This window comes from Achroia grisella, unplaced genomic scaffold, assembly GCF_030625045.1.
Source record: "Achroia grisella isolate CSIRO2021 unplaced genomic scaffold, CSIRO_AGI_Agris_v1 utg918, whole genome shotgun sequence".
Classification (NCBI taxonomy): Eukaryota; Metazoa; Arthropoda; class Insecta; order Lepidoptera; family Pyralidae; genus Achroia; species Achroia grisella.
This window is the reverse complement of record NW_026713067.1, coordinates 509,426-535,306: the sequence shown is the minus strand read 5'-3', so window position 1 is coordinate 535,306 and position 25,881 is coordinate 509,426. Positions and strand designations below refer to the sequence as shown.

General features: G+C 31.2%; 3 protein-coding genes across 6 annotated transcripts in view; 1 reads left to right on the top strand and 2 right to left on the bottom strand.

The window, feature by feature from the left end:
- The window catches only part of LOC131854002 (torso-like protein), a 52,857-nt gene extending 37,277 nt beyond the window's left edge, over positions 1 to 15,580 (bottom strand). For all 4 annotated transcript variants that reach the window (XM_059205125.1, XM_059205123.1, XM_059205122.1 and 1 more), the window contains exon 1: positions 15,173 to 15,580. The gene's annotated coding sequence lies outside the window, so the exon portion shown is untranslated. The remainder of the gene's footprint in view (positions 1 to 15,172) is intronic.
- Positions 15,581 to 16,311: 731 nt separating this feature from the next.
- On the bottom strand, positions 16,312 to 17,913 carry LOC131853920 (uncharacterized). Its single transcript, XM_059205009.1, has one exon. It carries the CDS (start codon positions 17,911 to 17,913, stop codon positions 16,312 to 16,314), a length of 1,602 nt encoding a protein of 533 aa, XP_059060992.1.
- A 1,585-nt stretch (positions 17,914 to 19,498) lies between these two features.
- On the top strand, positions 19,499 to 19,990 carry LOC131854010 (ATPase inhibitor mai-1, mitochondrial-like). Its single transcript, XM_059205132.1, has one exon. It carries the CDS (start codon positions 19,598 to 19,600, stop codon positions 19,925 to 19,927), a length of 330 nt encoding a protein of 109 aa, XP_059061115.1. The 5' UTR covers positions 19,499 to 19,597; the 3' UTR covers positions 19,928 to 19,990.
- Positions 19,991 to 25,881: the final 5,891 nt, after the last annotated feature.

The window sequence follows — 25,881 nt, the reverse complement described above, 5'->3', positions numbered from 1 at the left end:
ATCATGACTTTATAATTTATAATCATATCATCAAAATACCTTCGTGGAACAGACGTGCAGAGAACGTGACGTTGTAACGTTCAAAACGTGACACAAGCAAGGTTTTTGGATAATTTTCTCCAACAATGTATGTTGTAGGTTTACCATACATTTAGGTATGATCAACTATTATAAATACAGACTGTAAAAAATTGAATTGTAGTGGTGCTAATAGTGCTAATATGAGTTGATGTGTTTTAGAATATTTTTTTAGTATAGACCTAAGTTCTTTATATTAGGTATATAATAAAAAACATCGTTAGTAAAAGTTAGTAGTTACTAAGTTAGTAAAATGTAGAAGAAATACAGATGTATATAATAATAAGCAATCTTTTACTTTATAAAAATTCATTATAATGCCTGCTCAAAATGTAGCTGAATATGAAATTATGTATTTATTTTTAAGAACAATATAACCTATTCAAAACAAATAAATAAGTATATAGTGCACACAGACACTACGGAATTATTGAAGAAATTTATATATACAATATTTAAATATTGTGCATATTTCTTAACGAAACCTATAGTAGTAGATGTTAACATCAGGCCACTTCTATTAGGAGCCGAGCAAATAGGAATACAGTCAGAATTATCACAAAGCCAAAAAGTAGTATTTTAGTAGCCATTTTATCACAATCGTAATCTGCGAGACGGGTATTATCTTTTTTAATACCTACTAAAATATACAATTTAAAGTATTACCTCATAAGTATATTCAAAGACTGCCCAACGTCCGGAACCATGCAGGCAAAAACGCTGATGACGGCGATGTAAAAAATCATTATTCACTCAAGTTCATTATAATGACCTTCGTTTCATGTTTCTGACTCAGCATATTATTAAAATATTTCTTTGTTGATCATATCCATGACCGTAGCGTAGGTTATTGAAAAAGTTTGCAATAAAATAAGACAATACTCTAGTTTACAGTACTCGATAATTTAAAAGTCAATATATCTTTTTGTGACGGCATCGGTGGTCTAGCAGATTAGCCCCATACCCCCTTACTTCCGATGGTCGCGGGTTCGATTCCTCGCAAGGTACATACATTTATATTCATGAGTATGATTATTTGTAACGGTTTCAGTGTTTTCTATGTATATGTATGTATTTACGAAAAAATATCTATGTATTTGTATCAGTAGTCTAGTACCCATAACACAAGCTTTAGCTAGTTTAATTTGGATCTAGATGTGCTGTGTGTGTGTAAATAAGCGCGTACATACTTATCAAAATTGCATTCCTTTTTGGCATTGTTTAAAATTATTTACTATATATGTGTATGTATATAATATTTACAATCAAAATCGATCAAATTGTTATAATATTTATGACAAGAGTTACTATAATTATTTATCTTAATATGGGTACGCCCAGTTGAGTTAAATTCACTAAAAATATATATTGCATCATTATACCCTGTAACTACATATAATTATTTTTGTTGTGATTGAAAGTGGTTACTTAATTAATATACCTTAGCTTTAATAAAGACAACGTGTATTAATATCGAGTTAAAATCAAGGACACCCCTTTCACTGTTAAGCGGATGGACAGACGGACAGACAAAGCGGAATATACGGTGCAAGGTCGGGCAGGTGCATATTTGGCATTGTACATTACTAGATCACAGCTTTTTTTATTTAACCCTTCTTGCTGCAGACTAAAAAATCGTCTATATGACTTAATCAGGGGGAAGGATAACAGGGGGGGGGGAAACATTGTTAGAAATGTGAACCAAATCTACATCAGGTCAGGTTGACCTCCACGCGGTTCCCCCTGGAAACCATCATGATAAATACCATTCCTGGTGAATTTGTCACGATGTGCTAACTGACCTGACCTCATGTTCATCTTATCATCCTCCACTGGTGCCCCACCACACCAGAGTATACCGTTAGGGCAGGCGGGTGCACCATTCCATTATCATCCATACCCATCGCTGGCCAATGTATAACTATCAATTATAATGTACCATCTCAGGTTGACCTCCACGCGGTTCCCCCTGGAAACCATTGTGATATATTCTTGGTAAAGCAGCCACGATGGGCTAATTGACCAGACCTCATCCACATTCTGTCATCCTCCATTGGTGCCCGGCCAGTGTATATTGTTAGCGAAGGCACCGCATCATTAATATCCATGAAGAAAACCTATGGATTAGTTATTAACAATAAGTCTTGTAATTAATGATTTTGTCACTTTATCATTACAAGACTTAATTATTTTAAATTATTTGTAATATGTGTTCTTTAATTATTTAATTCTTTCATTAAAACTTTTAATGAAAGAATTAATTAATTAAAGAACTTACATCTGATACTAACGTAATGAGACAAGCTATAGGTATTTACATAATCTAGTCGTACAATATCCAATACATTGGATTATTACATCATTGGACGTATACAAAAGCAGAGCTAGGAATATTGTGTACTGTACATACAAATCTGTCGTTACATTCTAGTCAAGAGCAATGTTTAAATGATTTCCTGTACATTGGATATTATTACTTCTAGCAAATAGCTCTTCAGAAAATTTTTAAGTAAATTATTTCGAATATTTTTTATAGTTTAGTCGTAAATAACACGCTACGACCAATTTGTCAATGACGAACTTGCGCGAATTAACCAATACATATTTTTTTATAATGTAACAAAACCTCTTTTTTTTTTGACAATCGATTGAAAAATGTCATCGTCGTATATGGATTTATATATAATTTATTTTGAAGGTCTGCACAGCAATGCGTATATTGCAAAACGATAAGTTAATGAAATTCAGTCATTTGGCCTTATTTTGTGTTGTTTATTTTTCCAATATAATAAACGGGTTTAAAATTGAGCCATCGCCGAATGCACTTTTTATATTATGAATGCAATCTGCATTTATAATATAAAAAGTGAATTACCACTGACTATGTATTACACAGAGTTTAAATTTGTGAACTAAGTCCATTTGAGTAATAGTATTTGTCAAACAAAAATATGAACATTGTAAATAGGTACCACAGATCTTTTTAGCTAACACTTTTTTTAAATTGTAACATGGATAATTTTAAATATAAGTGCTAAAATGAATATGCTTAAAAAAATTACATTCTAGATGGTATCATGTTTGCAAATTATTTTTTTTACACTAATTGAAAAGTTTTCACTCTGTAGCAGGCATATGTTGTAGTTTTTTTTTTTAAATATTTACGTATGTTGAGTAGGTACTATTGAGACAAAAATTCAGAATAATTTTAATGGAAATGATTAGTTATGTTACGTTTAACATTTTAAATTTAACATTAAATCATAATAAAATGTGGAACACAATGTACTTATATTTATATATCCAGACGAAAATCGTTTCAAATATGTCCCTTAATACATAATATGTTAAGTAATGTTCCACAGACATATATAAGGTTCTCAAGTATCTAATACAAAGATTTTACCAAAGATGACCGTAATGTTAAAGGTGAGGTATAGGTCAAGGTCCACATCTGTGAAGTCAATGAACCCGCAATTAGTGGAAACCTACATGAAAATACATTCACTCCTCATTCTTCTCGGTTGAGTAAATATTATAGCTATTGTATTCTTATGTCAGGTCTTTATTATAAGTCCCACAAAATATGGCTATGTCTGCTATGTCTCTTGAATACTTTTTATGCCCAGCTGACCTGCGTAACTTCGTCTGTGTCACTTTTTCTCTGTTCTTACAACATTTTTCATTCTAGCTCCGCTCTTATTGGTCGGTGCGTAAATTATATAGCTTATAAGCCTTCCTTGATAAATGCGCTATCCAACAGTAAAAGTAATTCCGAAATCCGATGAGTAAGTACCGGAGACTACCTCGAGCATCCAGACTCACTTTACCTTTATAATATTCGTATGATGTAGACTATGGAAAAAGCAATGATACGAGTAAATTAAATTCTTCCATTGATACTTAATAATGATTTCTAAAGATTTTTTAAAATTCTATAATATTAATATCCTATAATTATAAAACCTACCCATAACCTAAATCAATACAGGCGATTTAACAACTGTTTGTTTTCTGAAGTAGGCTGATTGTAAAAAGTCAAGAAACCTCGCATTCACTTAATTATTATTCAGGAGACAACACCGCGTCCCTCACGGTTATACTGTCTCGTATAAAATTCCTATTCAACCTTAAATCGAGGTTGTCGTGGGTTGTATAGCGAGGAATTGCAGAAATACTAATAAGTGACATTTGCATGCTGCGCCAAGAAGCCACATATGCAACAACTTGTTGGCTCAAGACGCTTAATTTCCTTAAGTTTTTTGAATTATTTTAAAACTACTGTAGATAGCTGCACCGTTTTTGTCAAGTACTAATAACTTTGTATGATTTATATATATGTATGTATACAATATAATAACATATACAGAATATATCAATCTATATATGGATTATCCATGGATGATGTTTTCTTACAGACAGTGAAAGAATTCCAGTTGTTCTGGAGTTTATATTTCTCGTAACAATATCCGCTCGATCTGTCTCTATATTACATGTAAAGAATATAAATATAACTATTTACATCTGTTATTATTGTATTTTGTGTCATATGCCAAAAATTGCAATATTCAAAACATGTTTGCTTAATTTTTATGAACCTCTCTCGTCAACAATGTGGAATATACTTACTATAGAAACATGTACAGAATCTTCGTGAATGAATTTATGTCAGAAATTATTAAATATCAATTACTAATGATGAACGCAATCGAAGTGTACAAGTTACCTGGACAATAGTCGTTAATTTCAGTTACACTAATGCAAGGTCTATTGACTGATCTAGGATTGCTAAATTATCATGGATATTTTTGCAAACATTTCAAATAATTCTAGTCAGTATTTAATTATAAAGATTTGCTTTTGTTGATCGCATTAGATGGTATTACTACCGAATAGTTAAATATAATTATTGAAATTGAGTAAGATATTCGGACTATTGTATTGTTAGAAATATTGTTTGCATTATTGGTACTAAGTCTATGATTTGAAAAGAAAATATATTAATAAATTAAAATTAGACAAATCGGTCCAGTCTCTCTTCTCGAGTTTTAATACGACTAACAAACTATATGAAATTTTACTTATTACTAAACTTATTATAACTCGATGGTTTGTGAGTATGGATGGATGGATGGCTGCTTGTTACTCTTTCACGCAAAAACTACTGAACGGATTTTGGAGAAATTTTACAGAAATATAGTTTATACATCAGAATAAGACATAGGCTATAGGCATTTCTTGACACTGCGGCCACAGCTAGTATGTATATATTTTTGCGAACTCTAGAACAAGTACTGATACAAGCAGGGACAAGTCTTAACATATTCCGATTGCATTAATTAGATACTTCATCCCTCATTTTATCATTAATAGATCAAAGGTCTTCGGTAGTAATATTTGTAGTATTACTATAAAGGTCATATTAGCGTCTTGAGCACCATATTTCTGTCAAGTCATCAGTTATTACACCAGACAATTGACCTAATGTGCTGTCGCCTCTCTGAATTGATGCTTCCTGCCTGTTTGTAACCAAATGCTATATTGGCAGTTGATCTTTTAACCTACATAACATATTGTACGGTAATCATATTAGCGGACTGCAGGATATAAATAAATAAAATAAATGCGTTGACACAACTGGACTGCCTCAATCCGACTTCCGTGGGGTTGGACGTTTTTTGTTTCGTGTAACTGCAATAGCAAACAAGGCAGTCATGGTTATAAGTTTAAGTAAGTGTTTTATATCAGTGTCTGTGATTATAGATTTATTCAGTATTAAATTATATTATTAATATATATGTATATCAAGCCGGAACCGGGTAAAAGGCTCAAGTCATAAGGATTCCGAAATGTTATGACACTTATTAATTTATTATTTAAATTGCGAACAATTTTTTTAATTATAACATAACTATTTGAGCAGTATTATTATAGATTTTTTGTCATAGATTTTTTAAAATATATCTGATAATTATTGAAATAATTAACTTGTTGTAACCGGTTCGGGCTTGACATCGACTTACGCCGACGATTAGTACAGTCTGTAAATTAATTAAATTTTTTAAACTTAAATCCCATTAAATATAATTTAAAGGAAAAGAGATAGTGTCAACCAAAACAAAAGATAGAGTAAAACCTTTTTAGTTTCTGTAATTAAAAAACGATTGAAATATCTATAAGGTATAACGTAATTTACACACTCACATATGCAATTTCATTCAGTGCATGCGTAGTCGAAACTTATGAAGTTATTAGAAATAGTAGACATGTCTGAAATGGATATATGTAAATATCCGTATTATTAAAGAATATTAAGTATATAAGTAAATATTGGTTGTAGAACAAGTGACATTTGGTGATATTAAGAATGTCAAGAGTTTTGTGTACAAAGAGCATGCAAGGCCGGAATGACTAATAGTTCCAAAAGTAGGAAGTAACAACATCAAATTTAAACAAATAAATAAATTACCATCACACCAAGAACCATGTCATAATATGTTTATTAGTTATGGTTATTTATTACAGCCCTATCTAGTCCTAAACAGTCTCAAACATTGCTAATGTTTATTTCAATAATCGTGTTTTGAGTGTTAGTTTATTGAAATACATACTTATTTTTATATCAATACAAACAGTTATATTTGTTACTCTCTACTACATTTTTATCGTGTTGGGATCGAAACCGCAATCTAGCTTGCTTACCGCGACAACATAAGCTATAAAATCTGGGGAAGCAAGAAAAACTTTTTATTTTAGAGAAATCTCTCATGGAGATCCGTTCGCCTCTTCGCGTTCGTACTGTGAGACTCCTACTCACTAAAAACTTAAAGATCACATAGAATTTCAAATACACGTCTAGTACTGAATATTCCCTGTTAAACACTAAATATTAAAAAAAAACATAACACGTAAGGAAAGTGATAAAATTATAGTAAAATATTATTATAACTATAAAAGTATGTTCTTTTATTTAAAAAATGCAGAGGAAATTATATCTAACAGGTAGTAAAAAATAAATTAGTTGAATTAACAACTTATTTGTTCTTAAAGTCAGACGAAAATGTTTCGAAATCACCGCAATCTACAAACATAATGGCGGACTGATCCATAGACAATTCAATAATAGTAAAGAAACAAAGATTCCATGAATATCTATGATATTTCGTGACGTTTGTCAATGACCGCGCCGTGGGTCGGGGGCACGATTCCTTTCAAATCGGCTTGGTTTCGTTTGAAATGGTTAACCAAATACTATTATTTACAATGGTTATTGTTTTTCTAATATTGCTTGACGACTGTCATTTTGTATTGACAAACGAATTTAGGACAATTATCATCTCAGGATAATACTTTGACGCCCATATTAATTCCTGAGGACTATAAATCTAAATAAACAGATGGGAAATAAAAACTCTTTTTTAAAAACAAATGTTGGTGTTAACTGACTCTGGTCCAATTGAACTAAAACATTTGTTTTTTTGGATTACTATAGTTTTACTCGCGATTTCGTCTACTTTTTAAATAAATTATAATGCATATATCCTATAAGTGTAGATGAATAGTGATTCATCTACACTTAAAGGGTAAAATTAAGGGTAAAGGACAGCAAATAAATGCGGATCAAGTCACAGACTTATTGATATGAGTACAGTAGTACAATGATTTGAAATTAATTCGTCACCAAAATTTACATGAAACACAACCTTAATTCTACATACGCATTTATAGCATTTTGGATACTTTGATGAAGGAACGATATTACTTCACTTTTCGATGGTTTAATGTTGTATATATAATAGTTAGGTATATATAGTTAAATAATCATAAGTTATTTATGCTATATTATCTGTTTGTTTTGGTGTACATTTTGCGTATTAATAAAAAAACATATGTCAAGTATGTTTATCAGTTAACAGTTTTAAACATATTTCACGGTTGTGTAGATATGTTTGTACATCTTTACATAGTATAAAATAAAGTCGCTTCCGCCGTATGTTCGCTTGTAGATCATTTAAACTTTTTTTTCTTTTCGGACTACTCTAATGCAGCAACTTCTTTACAGCTTCACCGGACGATAGGGGGCGAGTGCAAATGCACCCGCGGAAAGACTTATGGAGAGGCTGAAGGACAACTTCCGCCTGATGGATACGACTTTAATTTGAGGGCATCGCTAGGGATTCGAATCTCGGCTCAGGCCGTCGTAATTTCGATCCCCGTTTGAATTGGACGGTGGATCGATCGGAGGGGGGACCGGGGATATAAATTCTTTTTTAAGCACTAGATAGAGTAGTTCAAGAGGAAGGTTTATATGTATAATACATGTACATACGTGCGAAATAGGGGCAGGTAGCTTGTACTAGATAAACGAAATATTTATCGCATTAATATTATTAATGAGTTTCTGTTACATGCACCCTAATCAATATCGGGAGCTCATAAATAATATTGTCACGAGATATATCTCGTTTATATGATATGTACAATATTGATTAGTTATCTATTAACCATAGTATACAAGCTCTTCGTAGTTTCGGTCTAGATATATGATTACACTTAGGGCGGAAATTATGTTTCATCCATTAGAAGATGGCACGGTCGTGGTTATTTTTAGTATTCTTCTGTTAAACCATTTATATTTACTGATCTGTCAGTTATCGTGGCTGATTGCGACAATGTTAATGATCCATTTCGGATTCAAAAGCTCTCGTTTTAGAAATACTATGTAACAGTATGGATGTGGTTTAGGTAACCACAGACTATCAAATCAAATCAAATAAGAAATCATTATTTGTGTAGGACATTTTAGCCGCTTACGAACGTCAAGTTTATTGTATTAATATTTTTCCATACATCTTCTCAATTGAATCTGTATACTGAAGATATTCAGATTCAATTGAGAAGAACTGGCAAGAAATGAAACTGAATTTCTTTTTTTTAAGCCAGTTTATTTACATATTAGCTAACTTAAATTAATTTGAAGATATGATACAATATAAAATGGATATGGTAAATTTTAAGTATCTATTGGCGGTTACCACTTATAACGGTCAAGTGTACCATCATGCGTCAGTATATTTGCCATTTCAATTATATGAAAATAGCTACTGATAACCTTATTATAACTCTTATGTCATAGAATATACAAAAACGAAATATTTTTAATATCAATTTAAGCAAGTCTAAAAATAAACTTGACATTTGCCTGGCGGAATAATTATTTATGTTTCTCATCCTTATCGCATACGAATTCAGATTTTATTGGATGAGAAATCCTACGATATTGATATCAATTGTTACGAGTAGTGGTCGAAATTCGACCATAATTAATTTTAATTATAGAGTCGAATATCAATAAAGTTCCATGTCATAGACTGTACTTCTATATCCACAGGCACTGGCAATCGCAAATAAACAAAAGATGTGTGTAATATTCTTTTTATTGATCTAACGTATAATATAATTTAAAAAAAAAACATTAGTATTCTGCACTCCGTTTCTGTATAAACTATAAGTTTGCGAAATTTCATACTACTCCATCTGCGCAATTTTTTTTGTAATGATTACTGTCCTATCTCATCATTTGTACAATGTACCTTACTGTTAATAGTAGGCAGAATTAGGTATCCATTCAGACAACTTTGTACATAGTACATCTTGGTAAATCCTATCATTGAGTTACAAGAAGTATGCATGCATAAAGACGGCCTCGGTGGTTTAATGGTTTAACAGTTTAGCAACCTTACTTCCGATGGTCGCGGGTTTGATTCTTCGTTCAGTACAAACATTTGTATTTATGATTGTTTGTATTGGTAGGAATGTTTTCTTCATATATTATATATGTATTTACAAAACAAATGCATCTAAATATTTATATTAGTTGTCGACTCATAACACAGGCTCTACGTAGGTTGGTACTAGATGACGCTGTGTGAATTGTCCCGGGGTTATTGTTGATATTATAACATGCAGTTTCTTATATCGTAATGATGCTAACAATATTGACAATCAACCGCGTCGATCTGACAAACCAGGCAAACTAGTTTTAAAGTTGGTCTTAACCTTGGTTTTGAGTTTAAGGGCTGAGTGAGTAATCATTACATCTGTTTGGCGAAAGTCTATTTATTTGTTTAAGTTTTATCTGTACATATTTGTTATATAATAAAAATGTAGGTGATCGTTGTCTGTACATAATATATATTTATTAAATATTAAAAATCTATTTGTGGAATTTATAACAGAGTCTCTACAATTATGTTAGAATTTTTTATCTATATATAGTATATATGTTTGTGTTCGCTAATGTCAGAAACGCTTTAACCGATTTGGGTGTGACTTTCATTAATATATTTTACTGACCTTCATTTAAAATTTTGTCTACCTCGCTAACATAAATTTGATATCAAGATATTTTGTATATTTGTTGCTAGGAGCTAACAACAAAAAAATGTTGAGAGTTCTGAGAAAGGTCGTGAGTAGTGTAACTATACTCGGAATGTTTCATACATATATAGGTACAACATATTATATGATATTAGTTCTAGTTTTAAAATGAAGGTAAAAAGGTATATTCTAGGTAGTTGTTATTGGTTCCGACCTCCATCCTATCCTGAAATAATTAAGGAACGATGATGTGTTTAGTCCGTCGAAGCAACTGTAGTCTAAAATATTAATAAAAGAGTCTATTATTATTAATATTTTAACAGTTTATTACTTGTGTGTAGTTATGTTATGTGATTTCGTAATTATGCACTAAATTTTAACGATTCGTTGTTTTATCTCTAGTTAAGTACTTAAAACGTTCTTCTTTAAACGTTAAGATAAATCTTGGAATAAAGTCCACCTTTGCTCACACAGTCTCTAAATTATTTTATTACTGTATTTTATGTGTGATAAGCAAAAACACACACGCAAAACAGTTTTTATTAAGATTTAGTTAAAAAATATTGTAGTGAAATTTTGAAGTATATTTGACAATGAAGCAATACACTGTTTTTTCGTTCTAATTTTATTAAGGTGGGGTATTGGGATTATTAATGACAGAATGTCGAATGACGTTAGGTCTACATTTTAATGATATTTTCATTATGAACATTATTACAAATAATATCAAATTTATTTTCGTTTCAGGCATTAACGGAACCAAGGTTGAAAGAATTGTTGCAAAACGAATATTCTTAGTCTCTAACGGCGGTTTTGCAAGGGTGACTTCCAACAGGCAAGGTCTGCTAAAGATGGAAATGCATTCATGGTCAAATTTAACAGAAAATATCTGTTGGTTATGAAAATTAATTTTCCGGAATAAATTGCAATTAATTACATTATGGAATCAAAATTTTCCATTGATTACTCAAGTCACTAAGTGGAATATAAATTGACAAATTTATAACGCTGAAGTGTTTGTGTAAGTACTTATTTCAGGTACTGGAAAGGTTTACACGATTTTTTCGGAATATTCTAATGCTATCTACGGCTATAGAGCCTTCAGCACTTTACTGGACAATGAAAAAAAAATCTTGATATATATACATAAAGTATTTTAACTTAACAGTAATTCATTATTTTAAGGGATTTCAAAAATAGATAGTTGCCGATTTTCAGACCTACTGATTATGCATATAAAATTTCATAAAAATCGGTCGAGCCGTTTCTGATGGTTATGGTAACTAACATTGTGGCATGAGAATTTTATATATTTAAAGCTATAAAATAAATATTATATGGTATTTTTCATAAAAATCTATGAGTACCCGGGTCCTGTCGCAAGTATATTATAGTATATTGATGACTCGATATTGTAAACAAATAGTTACAATCTAGATGTGACTGTTGAATTAACTTTTGTATTGGTTGCCTTGGACCACCTTCCGTGTGACATTGAGAATTGTAAAATTCTTGTTCATATAAATATTTATGAAGACATATGTGTGCAATATGTTTGATTTAGCATTTTGGTGTTATGTTAGGATTTAGTGTTTGTACTGTACATACCTACATGTGTACATTATATCCGCCGTGACAGACTCTAACAAAACAAATAGCGTAATTAGAGTTTATTGTTACTATCCATAACTAGGTTTGTTATCGGTGTGTTGTTTACACACCAGGTCACATGTTGAGCGGAGTGCATTTATTCTAAAACTCGACCTTGACAGATCGGATTTTTGTTTAATGGTAAATGCTCCATCGTTTACCACTCAAAAATATTCCGATGGTCGAAACTTGAAGTTCGGCCCTCGACGAAATTTTGGTCTCGATTGGTCAAGCCGTTTCGGAGAACTATCGTCACAAAGAGAGCAAATCTGATCTCTAAGATCCCTCCGCGCTTCGCGTTCCGCTCAATAATAGTATAAATTATAAAATGTGTCTCTCTGTGTATTTGTAACATTATAAGAACTAAAAACTTAGATTTTCTTATATATAGTAACTCTTACCAGCGCTATTTCGTCTGCATTTTTTTTTGTGATCATAGCCTGTATCCGTTCTCTGTGACTACAGCGGGATCACTATATATACGTGTATATAAATATAAAAAAAGGGTATTAAAATAATATAAATATTTATAAAAATAATTATGGACCAGAGCCACTTGATGTCTATTTCTTCTCGGTCAGCCATATAGTAGTGAAGAGGTAACAAACGGATAGATATTCTCATATATAATAATAGTATGCATGATTTCAGTATCTAATTATACCCCCGACAGTGGAATTACTGTTTAGATAATATCAAACTTAATCATATGCAATTCCCATTCCATAATGCGGTAGGTACCTAATTTAAATTCAATGCTGCCTACCCGTTATCCAGCTTGGGAATGAGAGACGGCGGGAACGCATTGTAAGTTTTTTTCCGTAATGGCAACAAGACACACTCCACTGAACGTGTACTTACTCAGTTACGTGTAGAACATGTGAACCGTAAAGTTCGTTATACCTAAGATGGTTATTACACTGCATATATGATCATTTATACTAGTTAAAAGATTCTAGAGTATTCTAGAGTATCGGTCACCAACTCTGATGGACTGACCTTTTAAAAACTGCTACACAGCAGTCTGTTGTACAATGTTTTCGTACAGCAATATTTTTTAAAAACCGCATCATAGAGGCATCACGCTAGGAGCTGTGTCGCCAAAGAGGACAACGAAGAGGTACCATCATAAAAGCTACGATCACTCTGTCAAGAGTGAATAACTGAAGAAGAAGAATTCTAGAGTAAAAAAAAATATAAATGATAATAATGCTTTTGTAGAAAAAATCTAAGTTAAATATTCATCTCATCTCATTGTTGTCATGATTGTCGAATGCCTAATCCTTGATAATGTGTATTTACTGAAAACACCATGTAAATTTCTGGCTCAGTTTTGAGATGAGTCTACATTCCAAATGAGTGATACAGTAAAAAATGTGACTGTTCAAACATGCTTAAATGAAGTTTATTTGAATACAGATTTTTCTAATCTATTCTTTCTATTCTGAACAGTTTTCCTACTAGTGCCCGATAATGTCTGTAACTATCAGTCGAATAAGAGAAATATATTATGTATTTTGTAGCTGCGTGATTGAGGAACGATATATAATAGCACACTAAATGCGATAATAAAAACAGTAGAGAGACAAATAAAATTAATAAAAAAAATAAAAAAAATAGCACACTACCTTTAGGAACCGACAAAAAAAATAGCAGAATGTTGCGGGTGGGTCTTGCGATACTGTATGGTGAGCATAAACAATCGCTATTTCTATCAAATTAAATGCTAGGTGATTAGGGCACTAATAGTATTTATTATTACTTAGGTAAGTAGCAAATGTATGTATTAAGTTTACTAAACTGTATAGGGTTCAAATCTCGATCCTATTTTTTCAATTCACATTATCTGATTAGTTGCGTTGTACAAAGGTAGAGAACAGTTACCCATGAGTAAGTACTTAATTATTAGTCTGTTTTGTTTTTTGTTCCGTAAAGTAAAGACCTTCGGAACAGAATATATTAAGTGTTATAGGAGTCTCGGCTAGCAACCATACAAAACATGTAACAACAGTACCTGTAGGTACTTACTTACTACGAAAGATAGTTATTCTAATGTTTGGTAGTAGAGATAGCTATTAAATTCTGCTTGTTAATAGAAGATAGGTACGGCCAGTTAAATGAACAAGTAGGTAATAGGAATTTATTGAAAAAAGGACGAAAATTAGTAGGTACACCAATTAAATATAATAACATTGAATATTTTTTTATATTATTATTATTACAATTTTATAGGCATTTATATATTGTTTTTTATCTGATATCACGAATTCTTTATTATTTCTGAATTATTAAAGTCGTTCATTACATAAATTAAGATTCAAATTAATTATTCGTGAGCACCTGTATCGTCAAAAAAGAGATTCAATGGAAAATAATACAAATAATTTGATACTGTAAATCTTTTTTTTTTCAAAATTTCTTAAAAACATTCAAACTATTATAGTATTTTGTACTTGAAATGTACGTAGATACTTAACTAATATATAAAAGAATAGTTTTCAAATATGACCAAAATGAGAATCATGAGAAACCAAACAAAGTCACTATACCACGACTTTGTTTGGCATGTTTATACAAAACGGAAATCTACCTAATAATACCTATTTATATCTAGACATATTAATTATTAGTAGTAATAATTATTTGATGCTAGAAATAAGTTGTGTACCTATTTGTTGTTAATTTATATATTTTTTGTGTAAGAATTTGTGGATGTATTGGATAGTTGGATGATTAGATAAATTGTTAAATAAATGCCTGTACTGTAGGTACTACTACCTAATCAAAAACCAATTAAAAGTTTGTACTTATGTAGGATAACAAAACCTATCTATTCTACAGTATTTTTTAAATCGCATAAGTGTATTTTTTCTATTCTCATAAAGATTTGTGGTGGACTAGACAAGCAGAAGGTATTTTTGGGAGTTAATATACCTATTTTAAATCTAATTTTATTTCTATAACTATCCTCTTTCATTCTAATATAAAAAATAGATAGACACATTATGGATGTTGATACCATTAAAAATACGCACTCGCGCATTTAATCAAATCTAAAACTTACCGGTTGTTTAATCCCATGAAATACGAAATAGTTTTCCTAGAAACACGGACGGATGGTTATGACAACATCCTTTCAAAGATATAACATCAAATTCATATCCATTCACAAACAATAGCGACACACGACAGGATTACCGCGAATTCACAACAAAATAAACAAACTAAAGTTAATTATATCAAAACTTGTGTCAGATTCGATGAACTAGCCTTTATAAAATTGTACCGTCACATAAAAATCTGTTTCATATTTAGTGTCATTGAAAACTGCAGTAGTTTTGAGACACGGAATCCGAAGATATTTTTAGAGAGAAGCAACCGAACGAACCAAATACAAGCACGGCGAACTAATGACTAAGTAAAGACCGCTGTAACACGTTTGTGTTTACTTGATTTGGTTAGCTTGTGAACTGGTTGAACTTTGGTAACAGAGCAGAGTAAAATGCATTTATTTAAAATTAACTTACTTTCCCGCCACCAGATGACACTCACGCTCGGAAGTAACACTGCCATCTAGTGACAAATTGCGTCATACTAGTTTAAACCTAGCTCCATCTGTTAATGTGCTTTTAAACTATTATAATTTATGACCTATCCAAAGGTTGCTAATTATTTTCGTACCAGAAAAGCGACATCTGGTGATTTGGACATGTAGTTTATAAATCAGATGTGCTTTTCTTACATGTAGTTCTGCTATGCCATACTAGATGATATTAATGTAAAATATTCTTATGCTTACAGGCAGATTTGTTAATAAAAAAAAATAGTTAAAAAATATATATATGAGTATATATATATATATATTTTAACTGTTTTTTTTTTAATTTAAATATTGAACGATTTAGTAGTAACTTTTTCTAAAGTACTGATGACAATTTAAAAAGTACAGTAAGTAAGAACAACAATTTTGAATTTTAAATTTCAATGTTTAGAAATAAATTATGCAATGTAATTTATGTAATTGTAATGATGATAATATTCACTTTTGTTAAATAAAAATACACAGTTTAATCCGTTTTATAGCCATGTCATTGTCACTAGAGAATAATTATTATAGTTTACTACACTATTACATCATTTGTAGTAGCTATGGTAGTATATTAGATAGAATGTATTTTAATTAATCATTAAAATCTTATTATCTTAAAATTTAACTCCGAAGGATCCAGATCTTCCTCTTGTAATTAATGGTGCTCCACTAGCTGTTGCTGCGTGCCCACCAATTATTCTAAAATCAGGATAGTCATCTTCCCCAATTTTCTCATGGGTTTCTTCTTTAGTGGCAGAAGACTGGTTCATTATAGTAGTAAAAGGACTAATAAAATTATTCACCAGTTTGGATATCTGATCAATAGGCATTAATTTGTATGTGTCTAGCATGTTTGCTACAAATTTAAACGGTGAATCATCATTTTTCGACTGTTTTCTCATCTGTAATTTCGTGTCTTGTTTCTTTCTCTTTTGTAACAGGTTCGCATTTTCATTTTTGTTTTCTATATTTTGACTACTAGTTTGACTATTAACTACTGTTGTTGATTTAGTCTTTTCTGTAATAATTCCGCTAGCAGGCAGCTCATTTAAAGATCCTTCGTTGCAGATAGATCCTTCACAATTATGTGATACTTTATTTACAACGATTTTGGTATGTTCAACTGGTTTAGATGACTGTACAGATTGTGATGTTTCAATTTTTTTCGATACTGTAGATTGAAGTAATTGTGTTGATTGAACTGGCTTCGGTGAGTCATGTAGCTGTGATGCATCAAGGGACTGTGAAATTTTGTTTACTTCCTCAGAAAAATATGTTTTTCTCAATGGAATTATGCCCAATATTCTTGGAGGATACACAAGTGTAATCATTATTCCGTCTAAACTTAACAAGGGACCATTATAGTCAGTAACCGTTTTCTCTTCAATAACGATTCGACGAAGCTTCATGTTTCTCATATCAACTAATGCTCCATTTAAATCTCGCACCAGACTGTCCTCACCAATGATCATGTTATTTTGTTCAATAATTTTCAAGATTTCTTTTTTTAGCATAGAAATATTTATAATGTCACTAGATCCTGGTTGTTTCAATTCTGGGAACAGTTTCGCTTGTTCGTTGAACCATGTATTAAATGTATTAGTCTCATATTTATTATTCTTTGTATCGTCATATATACCATATCCAACGTTATAACTATGTTCAGCAATATTAGTATGATGCATAGAGCTAGTTTCTCTATTAGGCCAAAGAACATCTTTCTGTTTTCCTTGAAACCATGGAAATGAAATAGTATCTCTATCTTTTATGAGTTGATTAATAGGTGCTACGTTATCAAATATGCCTGCAGGTACATTATTCTCTTGCGATGATGGATGGTGCAATACTTCTTTTACACTAGATGTCACTTGTGTTATGTCGTATTTAGGTGGATTATACATATATTGTGTGTTAATTTGAGAATTTGAGTGTCCTGTTTCTGAATTTGTTGAATTAATTGTTTTTCCTGGTTTCAATATTTCTTTCTGAATACTACCAATATTAACCCCAATAGGCCCCTTGTTATTGACAGGGAAACTACCCGGTTTAATGGTGTAATCATAATGTAGAGATTTGGTTTTTTCTATATTGATAACGCGGGGATTATGCTCGAATATTTGTGTGACTGTCTGTGAACTAATAACCTGTAAATCGTCGTTAGATTCGAGTGGTATTTCTAGCATAGCCCTCTGTGTTTCCGCACTTGGTGTATACATTACAATGTTACCATCTCTACCCCTGTAAAAGTAGACTACAAGCCTTTCAAATGTTGAATCGTCGTCGCTCAAAATATCTGGGATGAATATGTTATGGTTTTTAAATATTGGACAAAAGCATCTTTCATGCTGCATATCCATTGTTTTTTTAGATGTAATATGACGTTTAGCTGACCATTGTGCATTGCTGAAATAAGTGTTTTGAATAAATTTAATAATAACAATTATAACATTATTAATATATGAAAAACATGAATAGCCTTATACTCGTAAGTAGTAGAATCTATTTACCTGGTATACAGAACTGATGAAACCAAAGATAGTAACAGCAGTTTCTGAAAGAGACGATTATTTTGAATTCAATTATTTATAAATTGAAGTATTTTTTTATTTTTAGTAAAATAATAACTGAGAGTTCAGTTGGGAGCTAGAAAAATGACTGAGAAATTTTGGTAGATATTATATACAAAAATAAACAATAATAAATGAGCAAGGTGGGCTATACCGGGGCAAGATACTAGTGAAAAAAAAAAAATACAAACAAAAACGTACCTGGATCGTTTCCATTTTGGTAGCAAACCGATCTAGTATTAGAAGCTACCCCCAAACTAATTGTCACATATATCACCACGTATTTATACATAAAAAATAATTACTGAGAAATTCTGTAATTAGCCATAATTAGGTAATTTTGTGGAACTAATACCATATGGTCGACACGTTAACGGATAATCTAATAACAATAATTTGCATCACAAACACTTTTAATTAGGTTGGCAGCTCGAATTCTTCTCAGATTTAGCGCAACTTACCGGTGTCTACATGTCAGTCAATATTCTAGTAAGTAATAAATTATTGTCTTTGAAAATAATAAAAGAGGGTGAAGGGAACAATAAATAGTATACAGATACTGTTTCTATACATATAAGTATATACTAGGTAACTATATGTCTATCCATAATACTGTAAAAGTATATAGAATATTTGTTTTTCAATAATACTTAAATAAATAACTTTTGGAGTTACGGCATGCGTGAGTCGTTGGGAACGCTAAGGACCCTGCACATTGTACTATAGGACGTTGTAGATTGGATTATGTAGATAATAGGACGGCTAAAAACTACCTAGTAATTGTGTACAATATATTTATAATAATTAATGATACATAATAATTAGTGGTGTTTATATAAGTACTAGTCACTAATTTAAAATCATTGCCAATCCAGTGTCAGAAACATGTCTCTGACTTGTGTGTTCCCGGAGACAAACTACGATGGCGTATTGCCAAATTATTACCACAAACTGAACAGATGGGAACAAAATTTGGTATACTGACTCGATAATATCCTAGACATACACATAGTAATTATTCGAAAGTAATTGTCGAAAATGAAATATTATTACTCTTATCGGAAATTAAATATTATGCCTTCCTACAGCTTACAGCATCTATTTGGAAAATAAAGTAGGTACTTAACAAAATTAGTAATTAGTACTGGTTAGTAATATGTAAACCCTAGTTTAGATGACGCAAAAACAGTTCCTTTTCCTATCAAAATTAACTGTCAAAATTTGTGTATACATATTAGTAATAAACTTTTATAAAATAATATTGAATCTAATTGAAAAGAATATTGGTAGTAATCAATTATTGCGATTTAATAGTTGAAATAGTTATTGCAACATGAATATAGTTAGAGCTTGCGTCCCTCAATATACCAGAAAGTTATGCAACAAAAGTAAGACTGCAACTGAGTCTTCTAGCGTCTCAGATAGCTTCGTTATTCCTAGAAGATACTATACTATTCCTGGGACACCTGGCTCTGGTGCTGGTAAAGGTGGAGGTTCTGGTGGAGCAGTCAGGGAATCTGGAGGAGGACTGGGTCAATATGGAGCTGCCCAAGAAGAAGGATATTTTTTTAATAAGCAAAGAAAGCAATTGGAAAAGATAAAAAAGAAGTTGAAAAAAGAAACTCAGAGCACTAACGAGGTGTCGCAGAAAGAAGAAAAGTGAAATAAAAAATATATATGATGATACATGTATCAGTAAATATAGGAATAAAGTCTATGAAATATAGTATTTTGATTTTCTACATAATCAGATAAAAGGTACTCGTGATTATTTATAGCCTAGTCTATATTAGATGAAATATTTTATATCTACTATCCCTTCCATTTTTATACGACTATATATATATTTATGATTAGAAAAGGCATTTTCTCCATGAAAAAATTTAACTTGTTTGTTACATGAAATGAAATAATGACGTAAAAGACAAATCGTGAGAGCATTAAAGGATGCAATTCATGTAATTAAATTAAAAAGAAGGATTGATTAATTATAATTTAATTTTTCTACGACGGTTTATATTTTTGTTAATAAGTGATTACATTAAAAGAACTATCAATATTGTTAGGAAAGATTAAATAAGCTTTGCAGCCTGCATACATGCATAATAAGTGGACTTGTAATTGTAGATGATGAAGAGAAATGTAATAAATAACAGGACAGAAAATGCTGATACAGTCTTTATATATATTTTAGTTAAAATTGTTGGCAAAATAAGGATTAACAAAACTATTGTACAAATCGTTTTTCAACTTTGATTTTTGTCTATAAAATTCTATACATAAGTTGTTTAGTGTTGATTATTTTTGACAATACCAAAATGGTATTGTCAAAAATAAACAACATGGCGTTTCTTTAATCAGAAATATAAAAATTATCAGTTGTAATCTATACAATCATTATCTGTTCTAAAATACTTCTGAAATAAAACTAGGATGTCTATCTATGGAGCAACGAGAAGGATTTTTGGACAGATATTGAGAGAACTTCAGTCTCAATCAAACAATACATTTAAATTTGATGAACTGAAAAATTTTACATACTGTTTAAAATGTGTGCATCCACCCAAATTTTCCGGTGCGTCAAGGTATTTTAGTATGCAAGGAAACAACTTCATTCAGGATTGAACAATATGAAAGATTTTGTTGACATATCAAAGACATCTAAACCTCAAGATCCGTATTTGAAAATCAACTTGTGTGCCACTACATCTGCGTATGATCATTGGAAATATTATGCGCCAGTTTCTGACAAAGGTGGTCCAGTAAAAGGGGTGGTGGAGCTGGGAGATTGGACCCTGCAAAGGAAGGTAAATTTTCCCTTAAAACAAAGGAATCTAGATTAGAAGAGATTAAAAAAGGAATCAAAGAGAAAGCTCTCTTGATTGAAACTACACCTACAAAGAATATATATGAAATAATTGGGATCATTACGCCACAACTAATTAAAAATGCATGACTACGATTATTGCTTTATTTTATTCTTATTACATTATTATTCTTATCTTGGATATGCTATTTATTTTCATTGACTCTAATATATACTATAATTTACAAACTATGTAATTATTTTTTCATTTCCTTGTTCCAGCCATCTGTGTGATGTATGTATTTGCCAGTCGGTTTATTTTTACAGTATTCTTTATATGTTCTCTGTAGCGACAAAAGTAAATACAAAAGTAAATATAATGTTAACAAATTTGTCTCACCTATTTTAGACTTCAAGCTAGCTTTATAAGGGACTAACTTACGCTATTTTATTTTATAACTATTGTTTTATGCGGGTGAAACCGCAGGCACAGCTTATATGTCTATATATATAAACTGACTGACTGACTGACGATTACCATCAGATGGGCCGTCAGCTTCGTTTGCATGCCAATTACATAAAAAATATAATGTAAAGAAATTAATTAAACTTTTTGTAAACTTTTCTAGCAATATATCTAAGAAGTTATCTCTTATTTATATTAATAACATACACACAAGTTATTAGTGTATTACGACATAATTATAGTTGGGTGTAGTGAGTATAGTTGGAGCAGACAGTGAGATTATCTTCACAAACAAGAGATTGGCCCCTCGCTGCGCCCGTCATGCGTGAAGCTCCCGTGCTCATGCGCTCGCGCAGTCTACCGTCAGCATATTCAATTCCAAATTATTTCAATTTCTAGAAGTATTACTTGTAGGACATTTCTTAGATTCTATTATCTCTTTCACTCATCGGTTATTAAAGTTAGCCTTTTATTTGAATAAATAATTGTTACAAAATGGTACATACAGGAGCTACTCGTATCATTTCATATAGATAGCTCATCTATGTAACACTGTTTCTATGTTTCAATTTAAATTAAATGATTGAAACTGACACTCTAGGGATTGTATATGAAACTGTTAAAAACAATGTGTGCGATCACATTGTAATTGTTAGAGAATTGTTAATAATAATAGAGCGTGTGTTATGGGTACTAGATAAGTGATATAAATACATTGGTATATATTTCTTTGTAAATGCATATATACTATACATAGAAAATACCCAGACCAATTCAAACAATCATACTCATGAATACAAATATTTGCACTGTACGAGGATTGAATTTGCGATCATTGGACGTAAAGCGGTGACTACTGAAGTCGTCATATATATTTTTTTTTTTGCTTGAAATTACGTACTAGTCTAAGTATCGAATATATATAGATCGAAAGGTCAGTAATCTAAATGCAAAAAAAATGTATATTTTATATTCTTTACTAATCTCCGGTGATCTAAATAGAAATCCTGAATGAAATACAGATCCAGATAAAAACCTAATTCGAGAGACGGTACAGATACTACTATGAATTGAAATACATCTCTGAACTCTGTCTGGGATTGTTTTCACTTATTTGTCCGTGCCCTTGTTAATATGTTTTATTCCTATTAATTTGATAACATTTTTATTAACATATTTAGGTATCCCGCACTACATAAATTACAATTAAAACCTAATAAATTAGACCGAAAAATTAATACAATAATCAATAATAAATTAACAAGCAACACCCCGTCTGGGATGGCGGTCGTGAAGTATATAATTATAATAATAAAATAACATTAATATTCTGACGGTACAGTAGACGGACAGTGACAGTGGTGAGGTCTCGGGTTCAAGCTGTCAGAGTACACGAGTCCAATCTACAGGCATCCGAGGGTCTCTCCGTTTATGGAATGCGGGAAAAATATATTATCACCTCTCTTTTAATTATAAAAGTTGTCTGATATACATTGGGTTATTACAATAAAAGAAAACGAAAGTATGTGAGTATGTAAATGAAGGTGTGATTTAATTTTGATATGTTAGATTAAACTAGAAACTAGATTTAAAACTAAACTAACTTATAAACTAGATTTCGTAAGTCACTAATATATGTATAAAAGTAAATTATTTAAGATGTTGTATGCGTTGATTTCTGTAGGTAAGGTAACCGTTACCTACCGTTACCTACTAATCGTCAGTCCAAATTGTCATTTCAATTATTTTACATTTACGAAATATGCAATTTTGTTCTCAAACACTCGTCTGTTTTTAAAAGTGGACATAAATAATAGAATAAAAAAACCCACATAGATTAGTACATAGTGACATTTCAAAATCGGGCAAATATGACAAAAGCCGTTTATATATGTGCATAAACAAGAAAATATATAGGTACCATATCTTCGTTTTCCTTATTGGAAGTAATGTCTCAGGACAATTAACACAGCGCCATCTTGTCCTGAGACAAGCAGAGCTTGTGTTAAGGATACTAGACATCTGATATGAATACATATATACTTTTTTTAAATACATATGGTATGTATACAGAAAATACTCGGATACAATCTAAATACAAATGTTTGTAGGTACCTTGCAAGGATTCGACATCGAAAGTATCGAAAGTAAGGTGGTGTGAAACCGTTAGACCACAGAGATTGTCAAATTACGATATAAGCTCAATTGAAATTATCCATAGAACATTATACATATACGAGTACGCAGAGCTGTAGATATAGGTATACTAACTAGCTAGATCCGCACAACTGCTTTCAAAAGGAATAAGTTTTTGCCGTTTTTGCAACATATTTCATTAATTCTCTATTTCTATTGGGTAGCATGATATGATATGATTCAACACAAAAACATTTTTTCAATTACAACCATTACTTTAGATTACGATTGGTTGTTTGATTAAATACAATCAAACAACCAAACTCTTCAGCTTTGATTTTTTAATAACTTTAATATTATAATATTAGTTAAAAATTATTAAAAATAATAAAATCATAAGGACCGTTTATACTAATAAACGGTCCTTATTTTTTTTATTTTTTTATATCCTTTGACGTATTACGACCAGTAATTCTTAGGTGATGTAAAGGCAAATTACTCTATGTGATGTGACAATGTCTGAAGATAGAGACATGTTCATAGGATACCTGGCGTAATATGAATAAGCTCTATGTAATGTAAGTTTAAATTCTTTCACTTTTGTCTTAGGTGTAAAATGAAATATTATCCACCGAATTAAAAGGCGATTCGATATTCAAAAAGAGAATGGTACTGGCCGACTGCGCGCGCGCACATCAAACGCGCCCGCCATCTTTGGCCAACCGCTTTGTGCGCTACCGAACACCACACACCGCATTCATTACAAGATTTTCAATTGATAATTAGGCTCTTTACAATGATACTTTCTACTCGCGGGCATGAAAGAAATTCTTGTAAAAAAACACCAATGAATCATATAGTTTCTATAGGTCGTTATTTCGACTCCGTTGTTTGGGTTGTGAATAATTGCGTTAATATTGGCAGATGAAGATCGCATTAATTGCACTATATTTATATGACTGTCTGTATCGTTTTTGTGTATCATCGTAATACCGTTCATTCCGTAGCGGTTTAGTCTAGCCGGTATTCTTACAATTTGAACTTTCCACGATTTTAAAGTCGTGACATTTAGATAATTGACTTTAATTTTACTTTCATACAACATTTCTATAAAATGTTATTAGTTTTGTAAAGTATTTGTAGGGCAACGATGTCTACACAAAGAATAAAAAAAAACATATTTGAAACTATACAGAGTGATCTCTGCTCTGTATAGTTTCAAATGTTTTTTTTTGTTCAGAAAAATATATTTTATTTAAATCAATAGAGTGCTCATTTGGACCATTCAATATGCTGTATTGCAATCGCAATCTATTTTAGCTACCAAGCAGTTTTTTTATATGTTGTGTTTCGTGTGGTGGATGAAATAGGTAGTGAAGTTGTAGGATATACAGCCATAAGCTACATTAAATAAATGTATACTTAATAGCATAATAAGTTTGAAGGTAAAAGTTACCAGTGAATTAGGAAATAAATATTTACCTTACTTAATACTTATCTACTTACCGACCTAACTGCTTTAAAAATAATTAAGTATTATCAACGGAACCCACAATATTATATAACAGTAGGCATAATTTAAGCGTATAAAATTAGCTTTTACCCTTGACTTCGTCTGCATGACAGTGAAGACTACGATATAGAAATGAAAAGAAAATCAACGACATTAAGAATTAAAGTAGAAACATACAGGAAATCATCCCAAATAACAAAGGATAGTTGGTTTATAGCACAGATAAGAGATGTTACACAGTAATATTATGTGTGTATAGGTATGTGTGTGTGAGAGTATCATGGCCTGTGTTTACTATCCTGACAAAAAAGACGTAAGCTTGAATCTGACCGATTGCGTGTCAATATTTATTTCTAGACTGACTTGACTAGCTCTCCTATAATGGAAACACCACAAAGATTCATTTCACAGATACACTTACTAATCTGAGAGATAACAGTATAGATGCCCTCTGGCATGTTGGACTTAAGAATACTTATTACATTATTCACTTCGAGTTCAGTATCATGTGGACCTTTGCAAATGACTCTATCTACATCATCTGTCATAACAATCGTATTGATTTATATTATTATTTTAAATTTGAATTATTAACTTTTCGAGATAGAGTACCGGTATTGTTACTATACAACAGATAAAAAAGTTTCCTATCAGAAGTAATCTGCAACATTCCATTACAAGATAAACAGTGTAGCA